This window comes from Ctenopharyngodon idella, chromosome 3 (assembly GCF_019924925.1).
Source record: "Ctenopharyngodon idella isolate HZGC_01 chromosome 3, HZGC01, whole genome shotgun sequence".
Taxonomy (NCBI): Eukaryota; Metazoa; Chordata; class Actinopteri; order Cypriniformes; family Xenocyprididae; genus Ctenopharyngodon; species Ctenopharyngodon idella.
In genome coordinates this window covers 27,966,472-27,976,403 of record NC_067222.1, presented here as the reverse complement: position 1 = coordinate 27,976,403, position 9,932 = coordinate 27,966,472, and the positions used below count along the sequence as shown (strand labels likewise).

Here is a 9,932-nt window from a genome sequence, read left to right as displayed (position 1 = left end):
TTTCTAAGAGTGAGCTTAAATTATTCTTTGTATGCCTATTGCATTGTTTATCGTAAAATTTGAATTTGTTTTGTTTTTGTTTCAAACCTCTGTGAATTTATTTCTTTTGCAGATATTTTAAAGAATGTCGGACTCAGTAACCAAACAGTTGACTGTTTTTTTTTTTTTTTTTTTCATTGTCAGTGGGGCCCATCAAATGTTTGGTTATCCATATTCTTCAAAATATCGTCTTTTTTGTTCGGCAGAAAAAAGAAATACATACAGGTTTGGAACAACTTGAGGGTAAGTAAATGATGACAGAAAGTTTTTGGGTGAACTATGCCTTTAAGAATCTATCCGAAAACGTGGAACCGAACATCCCTAACGTAGACATAAGTTTGCTTACAGTGCCCTCGCATGGGTGAAAGAAACACATTATCCCAAAAGGCATGTGAGCTGTGGAATGTCAGACTGAGTCATCGTCAGTACATCTATACAATGCGCCTTTTTTTTATTGTCAAGGGCCGGTGACGACTGAAAACACTGCGCTAACATGTGACAAGTGTTTTTCATTAGAGTAGCTGTTGCGAGTGCATTTAACCGGTTATTAACGCACAATTCTTTTAACTCCTCGAACTTTTGTGCTGAGGGGCGGAGCAAAGAAAAATCAGAAAAGAAAGCGAAACTTAAACCTCCGTCCGGAGCAAAAACAACAGTTTTCCCTCTTGCTTTCTCCACTCAGTTTGACAAGTTTCATCCGCAGAGCTTAGCTAGAAATAGCAGAGTAGCAGGCTACTCTGAAATAGGCTACGATGGACACCAGGTGGGTACATTTATTGTTTGTTATCTTTAGATCAGTTAAAATCTTTTTTCTTTCATATTTATAGGTTATAATTACAACGTCCAAAAAAATAATAAACCATGTCAGAATGTAATCAAACAGAGAAAAAAAGACTGTCAACACAACTTTAAAATCTAATTTTAACGTGAATTAAGAACGTTATAACTAGTTTGAGAAAGTTTAAGGAATCAAACACTGTTTTCTTCAGGTGAGATTGCCTAGCATCACATTACAAAACACAACAGCCAAGAATGCAGAAAAACAAGTTGACTAATTTATCTTTTCATCAGCTTTGTTTGTGGGGAATTTAATGCAAGTCTTATTAAGCTCTTATTACCAGAATTCCATAACTTACGGTTGTGCAGCTAGTGTAAAAAATGTTATAGGCCTAACCAGTGTTGTGGAAAGTGACTTTTAAAAGTTAGTTACTTTTTATGGAAAGTAATGTGTTACGTTACTTTTGTTTTGCATTACTTTTATCACTTGCTTGTTTGTTTTTTAATAACAAAAAAAGTTCTATTTTTGGCAAATATAAAGGCCCTTTCACAGCAAAAGTGAAATGCAAATTACAATAGAGGGCGCAGCTCAAACAAACCTTTCAGCTGTGTTGCCATTTTGGATTGCAGAAAAATAAGATGCATAAGAATAAAGTTCAAGTTCAAAAAAAGAAGAAGAAACAAATGTGATGTTTATTTAAAGTCATTTTTGCTTATTAGTATGGTTGAATTTGATCATTGAAGGTCAGCAGCAAAGTCATTGGTTAACAATGTGAGATAAATACATAAAAAGTTGACTTCTAGTAGATTGCTTACAAGTTTTAGTCTGTTACTATTCCAAATTACATGACAAAAAATTGCAGTTTGTAACGTAAGCCAGTTACTACCCAGCACTGAAAGTATATGTGTAATTTAACATATTTAATTATTGCAGGTTTGCATATGATTAGCCTATTATGCCATTTTTAAGGTTCCTAATATTGTTTTGGGAGTCTCCAACAACAGGTTTACATGCATGCAATGTCAAAAAACACTTTCGTTTTCTCATAATATACATTTAATACCACCTCATTTCTCAAAGATTCTTAAGTGATTCATTCGAAGCAGTTCAAAGAGTCAGTCTCTCTAAAGCCCGGCTTTTCGTGAATCTACTCTGCTCTGATTGGTGTACCGTGTACAGCACGTGTCGGAAATGAAATACCCATTGCCATAACTGAATTACAGCTCCGGAGGCTTATCAATTCTCAAGAGATTGTTTATATGGACAGAAAAGATGGCATCGATTTTATCTTATCAATTCGAGCCCAAGTCCGATGATGAAATGTCTGAATCAACCAGAAACTCAAAACTACGTATTTTGAACAATCGATACAAATTATAAACCTCAAATACTAATCACACTTACAGGTTGTGATTCAGAGGAGCAAAATGGTCCAAATAAACGGGTACTGACCCATCTTTCAAGAGCAAGAGTTTTGCGAATCCCGAACAAAAGATTGGGATTGTACTGCTGTGGTGTCATTGAAAAAATTACTTTTACCACTGGTTCATCGCAGCCTCATCATTCGGAGGTGAATATAAAAATTTATTTTCACAGCGTAGGACACAGTGTCTTCTCGACATAATGTTAACCACACGAAAAAGCTAGCTACAGTGTTTGAGGACGGCTCAAGTTGCTCACGGGCGGACACCGTAGAACATAGGCAGGTATTAGGCAAATGTGTTACCCAGTGCTGTGTACCCGACCCATCATGGAAGTGGGATTTGAGTTACTGACAACTCGTTTAGGCTGTTGAGGGTTCTTTATTTTGAGAGACAATAACTTAATTTATCGTGCACTTTCTGCTTCACAACTTTGCAGATTGTTTGCATTCACAGACAGCTACATTACACGTACATATCACTGCAGTTTCTAACAGAAAGGAACACTAGGAGCACCCTTTGAAAATTTTCAACAATTTGTGGCACACCACACTAGTGTTTTCACGATACTGCTTTGATACGATACCTTGAAAATTATAGATTTCCAATACCACAGGGAAGAACCGCCGTATATAGGCCTACTGTCATATAGATATTTTTAATATTATCTAATTTTTTGTCCATTTGTAACCGGTGACTTGCGATGCAGCGTGATGCGCGGCCAGCGACACCAGTTTTTAAAAAACCTGTTCTGCGTTGTGTTGTGGAGTTTGACAGACATGGGACAGCATGCAGTAGTTTCACCGGATCTTTTAATCTGATACACAAAAGATCAAAAGCAGCCTCTGTGAGAGTAAATCGCCCTTAGTGTTGCTCTCTCTTCCATGCATTTACAATGCCAAGAGCTAGGAAAAATCACAATATACAAGAAAATAATAACAAACACCATACATGATACACAAAAGATCAAAAGCAGCCTCTATGAGAGTGAATCGCCCTTAGTGTTTTCTCTCTATAAAATAAATATATGATGTACACTTGTCACCATGTGATCACCATGTGCTTATTTCCACATATTTGTATATGAAAATAAACAATTTTGTGTGAATTATAAGAGTATATGTATTTAACAATACACTTTGTATACCTGTTACACATTGAAAGTCTAAGAAAAAAGGTAATTTCTTCTGAAGAGAAGAAATTTTTTTTTTTTTTTAGATTTCAGGCTTTTATTCATATATAAACATTGCTCAATTACCATTACAACTATGTCACCTAGCCTAAATGTTTGCTCACTCAGTGTATTTGTGTTTTTATATTGGGATCATTTTGATAGCTTGTTTTTAATTTAAGTTAATACATTTTATAATGTGATCATTTCACTGTTAATCTTCAAATGAATGTAGAAACAACATAAAGACAGTATATTTTAAATACTTGTTTAATGGCATCTTTTTATGAATGAAGGCCAGTGTCACTGATACTAATACTGATGTCTCAATTAAATTGATTATTTTTATTTTAAACATTAATTATTGCCATTCAACATTACAGTGTAATTGAAAGCTATAAATTTTAACATTTATTAGGCTCCAAAAAATAAAACAATTTTTAGTTTAAGTGAACCTGAAACATGGTTTAGAAGCATTTGCATGAAGAGCATGATCATAATGTAACGCAAGTCAAAGGATGACAGTAAAAAAACGGATGCGTTAAATGCGTTAAATATTTTTAACGCGTTAAAAAGATCAAATCAATCACATGCGTTAACGTTGACAGCACTAGGATATAGCCGATGTGTTTATGTGAATAAGAGGCAAGACATACATTGTGACAATATTTCTGTGTATTTGACCATGAAAAAGAGGCGTCTTTATATGTGTACACACTGGTAATGAAGCATGGGGATGAAATCATGCGTAACCCCTGCAGAAATTCAGACTAACCTTTCTTACGATTCGCAGTTTTATTATACATTTGTGTGTGCTATTTGTTGTTATTGGGGACATCAGAGACTGATGGTACATAATAAATTAATTATTTATTAATTTATATATATATATATTTTTTTACACATTTTAGCAATTTAAAAATGTTTGAAGGAGTTTTCACATGGCACCCCTGCTCTCGCCAGATGGCACCTCGTTTGGGAAACACTGCATTAGAGGAAGTAAAACAGCAAGCACTTTTAATCGCACACAATTGACCGTTCACAAAGACCCGCCCCCTTTAATTACTGTTGCTATGTCCGACAAGCCATGCTGCTCTCACACCATACATCATGTTCTCACGCAGTGAAAAATACATCGCGGAGCAAAGAGGACGCTGACAACGCGTCGACAGACAAGACGGAACAGGTTACTTTTGATATGAAACAAAGAAATTTAAACAATAAATGCCGTTTTGTAGCTCTTTAATGTGTCGTGACATATCGCTGTAGTGCCTCAGTTCAAGCGGCTCGTAATACGATCACCTCTTCCTACTAGTTAATTTATAGCATCAAACATGAATGAACATCATAATGAATGTTGGTTTAACCGCAGAAAGACATCAGTGCACACCATTTTTCAAGTTCAAGTCCACCGACGTTAATCTAACTCCCCTGACTGCTTTGTCGGACAAAATGGCGGATTCGGCATTATGATTGGTTAGATCGCCTGTCAATCAAACTCCCGACGAAGGGTCAATTATGATTACAGGACCATATTAGACTTGTTTTCACAAGGCTCCTTGCACAATTAAGTTATGACCTCAAAACACTTTTTACCATAGTGTATGATTTGTAAACGAATATATTTTGGAGTTTGCATCACTTACCCAGCTCCAGGCGTCAAAGCCACTGGAAGGCAAGCCTGCAACCTTTAGCCAAAAAAGCGTAACGGCTAATGCTAACGCTCCGCCTCTGGCGGTATGCAGGGAAGGAGACCAGCGGCCGTTTTTTGAATGGATGTCAATGGATGAGAGGCTTCACTATGCTGATTAAACAGCTTTTGTGGGGAAATAGCTAATCATTTAATTAACCGACAACCTGTTTGCTAATCTTCAGCATGTTTTACACTAAACAATACTTTCGTTGGGAACTATATGTAGATTTTAGCTTGATAAAAATAAAAATTTTTTAAGAGAAGGCAGACTAGGGAATGTTGCGACTGATGTCACTGCCATTACACGATAGGCTGAGAGGTGCCGCACGTGATTAAGTTAGCCGTTACGGTTTCTCCAATGGTAAGAGATACAGACCTTCTCATCTCCCTATAATATACAATCTCTGGTGGCGTCATTTCACCAAAAGCCAGGGTATGGCAGACCCTGATGACGCCATCCAACCTTACTCCCTCGACGAGACAGTCCCACTTTCTTCACACTTTTTCCAGCACTTCAAAGCTCAGAAGTCTGAATATTATCCAATTTAAGTGTTATTTTTAAAATGATTACCAAAACATTTTTGTTCATCCTACAAAGATTGTCCTCATTTGTAAAACTACAAGTCAATCAATCAAAAACCACAGCCAATCAGAACACAGTGTGGGCGGGCTCTCTCTGCATTTGCGCGCCACCAGAGATTAAACTTGACGGCATATCGCTGAAATGGATAGGTAAATAATCAATTTCACAAATATTACACCATTTAAACATTATTAAAATACATACTGAACCACTAAAACAATCTTTGCCATAGAATACACTTGTTTGTTCACAGTTTGAACGTTCTTGCTTCCATTTGTTTAAATTCAAGATCTGAGGCGAATTATCCATTGTTGCTTTTAGTACGGCTACAAAGCTTGGAGCACTAAATGATATTCAAAGTCAGGTTACACGCTTTTAACATTAAATAAAGCACATACACATTACCTGAGATTAACATTGCCACACTTTGTGTTCAGTGGCGTGCAGACATCCGTGGGGGCAGGGGCGAAATCGCGGGATTCTCGGAGAAATGGGAACGCTCGGGCACCGCTACGCGACCGCAAAAGACACTTTCACTTTCACGATTAAATGGGCAGGGGCTCAATACCCACCCCTGCTTGCGATGCGAAGTGCTCGGGTACGAATCACGTAAAAGACGAGTCACGGTAAAAGAGCTCAAAGACAAGAGTTCATAAACAAGTTAAGGAAGGCGACATTTCTTTGAAAATCTGCTCTACCTGCTCAGAATGACCTACTAAGTAGTTTAAGCAGTTATGATTAAATTATTTTGAAATGCATTAATCACATATTTATTCAGATAGGAAATATCATTGTTACTATGTAAATTGCTCTGTTTTGATTATGTGACACAGGGAACAATTACAGGAGCTCCTGTCGGAGTATGTGTTGGACACACTCAACTACATTCAGACAGTGAGGGACTTCTGTGACAAACAACAAAAATGGACCCTTCAGAGAGAAACAGAGCTGGAGAAGATAAGAGACATCAAGGACCAAGCAGACAAAGTCAGTCTTAAGTTTGACCATGTTAAGCGCTCTGAGAACAAAGCCAAGGCTTTTGGGCAGTACCTGTGGAGTGGTTTAACTCAGGTCACAGCTGACTCCAGACTCCAGGAGCTGGAGAAGGAACTGGGTGCCGTCCTGAAGGACACACTTGAGGGGCTGGAGAAACTTGACCACTTCCTGGATGCAGTGGAGAAGCTCACAGTCACCTCACTGTTTGTCTTCACTGGACGGAGCTTCTTGCCTAAGGGAGAGAGTCCTGAAAATGTGCGATCAGTCATCACAGCTGCCAGAATGACCTCTCCTCTCCTCATCCACTTCAAACGAAATGCAGAAACCTTCTTCCTTCCTTCACTCAATAACCTGGACGTCCTGGCCTTTCAACTAGACAAATACATTCGTATCACAGAACAGATCTGTGAGAGAATGGAGAAAAAGTAAGTAGTGATATTCAGGCAATGTTCATTTTAAAAGGATAGTAATTTGATCATATAAACATGTAAATACACACAGATTATCAAAATAATCTCAGTGGCATTTACTAAATCAACTAATTTGAAGGCTTAGTTCCATAATTAGATCAATAATTAATATTTTTTCTACATTTTTTTCTCTCATAGATCCAAGAGTTTTTTGTGGATTGAAGATACTTACAAGTAAGTATTATAAATATTAGGGTAAGATTGTGGTAAGATGACAGTGCTACTTGAAAGTTTGTGAAACCCTTGCAGAATCTGCAAAATGTTAATTATTTGAACAAAATAAGATGGATCATACAAAATGCATGTTATTTTTATTTAGGACTGTCCTGAATAAGATATTTTACTTATAGTAAAAATACATATTTTACAAGATTTTTACGTATATAGTTCACAAAACAAAAAAAACAAAAAAAATAGCTGAATTTAAAAAAATGACCATGTTCAAAAAAATGTTTACATACCCTTGATTCTTAATACTGTGTCGTTGATGATCCATCAAATCAAAATCACAGTTACTCCTAGTTTAAATATGCAAAAGATGCTGGAAAATCAAAGAATCTGCTGGACCTGAAGGATTTTTCTGAAGAACAGAGCTCAGTTTAACTGCTCAGGACAATCAAGCGACTCATGAACAACCATCACAAAAAAAAAAAAAACAGCCGTGGATCATCCAGGTAACGACACACAGTATTAAAGTATATAAACTTTTGAAAGGGATAATTTTAATAAATTCAGCTTTTTTTTTTTTCTTTTGTGGACTATATGTAAACATCTTTTATGTAAAATATCTTATTCAGGACAGTACTAAATAAAAAAGAACATGCATTTTGTATGATCTCTCTTATTTTGTTAAAATAATTAAAGCAACACCATGGAAGTTTTGGCACTCTAGCGGTTAGTAAACAAAACTGCATGCATCTTGTGGAAGAATATTGTAGCTGGAGCTACTTCTCTCTGTTTATGTATATGACGAGTCACGCAGGTACTGGGCTGCTCCGCAGCGGTGCCGACCCGACCGGTCTAAAATAGTCAGAATATAAACACTTGTTATAGGTGTACTGTAGTGATTCAGGATAAGACAAAAAACACGGTTTGGAAAATGAATTCATGATGTACTTGCTCATTATATAAATTTTGTAAAATTTGAACACAAAAAAGTTACATGGTGTTGCTTTAACATTTAGCAGATTCTGCAAGGGGTTTGCAAACTTTCAAGCAGCACTGTAGGTGAGTCTTTGCTAATCCTACTGAAACTCTTCACAGATGTAAGAAGGCTCAGCCTGTAGTGACGTTCAGCTTGGTCTTGAGTGAGGACTCCATGCAAAAAATGCTTGATCATTTGAAGCAGTTGTGCAAAATAAGGTGAGACCTATTTTTATGCTCTGATGTTTTCTTCACACTCAGGTGTATCGTGAAAGATTTCTGGTAAACTATTTTTTCTGTTATTGTCTAGGATGGACCAGCACACAAAGCTGACCTTCATTTTTCAGGACCACGCTCTGCACTTCATTGGTTTGTTCAGTAAGTGTCACTCTAGAATGGAGAAGTTCCTGTCAGATCTGGAGGAGAGTGCAGTTCAGCTGGACAAGATGAAGATGGGGGCCAGTATCTCCACTGTGGCTGGCAGTTCGGTTGGGATAGCAGGGGGTGTTTTGTCCATTGTTGGTCTTGCCCTTGCCCCCGTCACTGCAGGAGTGTCATTGGCTCTCACTCTGACAGGTGTCGGTCTGGGGGTGACCAGTGGGGTCAACAGTATGGTTACAGGCATCACTGAAGCAGCAGTCAACAATCACCATGGGAAAAATGCACAGAACATTTTCCAGAGATACATGGATGATGTGGGGAAGATTCTAGACTGTCTGGAGCAGGCCAGTAGTGAGGAGCGTGTAGAGGAACCCGATGTTGTGGATATGTTTATAGCAGGAAAGTTGATAGCTCGTGCAGGAGGAGTGGCCAAAAGTATTGATGCTCTGGTAGATGCAGCTTCAGCTGTTAAAATACTCAAAACTGAGGAGGTGATTGCGACTGCAGCCAAGGTTGGGCTCCAGGAGGCACAAAGTGCTCGTAGCATTCCCAAACTGGCTGCAGACCTTCCCGACATTGGACAGCTGGCGAAAGGGACACCACTAGCTCTCTCAAAGTCTGCTAGAGCTGGATTCATCACTCTAAATGCCCTCTTTATTGGCTTAGATGTTCTTTTTATTTGCAAAGACAGTATAAGTCTGGCCAAAGGGAGCAAGAGTGAGGCCTCTCAGCTCATTCGATCCAGAACAGCTCTGTGGAAAACTGAACTGGAGGCCTGGCAGAAGATCCATGATTCCTTATGCATAGGAATCTGGAGGTTTAGGATGAGTCAGGAAGTGTTGGAGCAACCTTTTCTTCCTTAAACAGCTTTAAAAAGTAGCTTTCAATATTGAAAAGACCTGAGATGAACACTAATTTAGACCTACAGTTAGACCTGATGTTCTGGAACACTAATAATTTTAACAACTTAACACCAACGTCTTTTTTCAAGCTTTCTGGTTTGCTAATAATTCATGTTAGTAAAAGTATTAATGAGATCTGCTTGATTTATAGCACATGGCAAATGTTTTGAAAGTTAAAAATCATTACATACTGGTGGAAGTCTAAGCTAAAAACTTTATCCTACATGTGTACATAAGATTTACACTGTCAAATCACATATAAAAATGATTAAAAATGTAATTTCACTCATGTGTGTGTCTTATGTGTGTAGGCCTTATGATTAATAATGGACTTTATATTTTAGATAAGTGGTCT

The 9,932-nt window shown here is 37.6% G+C and overlaps 1 protein-coding gene across 1 annotated transcript; it reads left to right on the top strand.

Moving 5' to 3' along the window:
- The first annotated feature begins 421 nt into the window (after window positions 1-421).
- Window positions 422-9,862, top strand: apol (apolipoprotein L). The gene is made up of 5 exons (XM_051888413.1): window positions 422-802; window positions 6,519-7,106; window positions 7,290-7,325; window positions 8,415-8,513; window positions 8,605-9,862. The coding sequence occupies exons 1-5, from the start codon at window positions 792-794 to the stop codon at window positions 9,536-9,538; spliced, it is 1,668 nt and encodes a 555-aa protein (XP_051744373.1). The 5' UTR covers window positions 422-791; the 3' UTR covers window positions 9,539-9,862.
- The last annotated feature ends 70 nt before the right edge of the window (window positions 9,863-9,932 follow it).

What these genes read in the sequence shown, in the direction of transcription:
- apol (XM_051888413.1), top strand. An exon ending in TGTGAGAGAATGGAGAAAAA is followed by an intron (nt 7,107 to 7,289) that starts GTAAGTAGTGAT and finishes TTTCTCTCATAG; the next exon opens with ATCCAAGAGTTTTTTGTGGA. An exon ending in AAGCAGTTGTGCAAAATAAG is followed by an intron (nt 8,514 to 8,604) that starts GTGAGACCTATT and finishes GTTATTGTCTAG; the next exon opens with GATGGACCAGCACACAAAGC.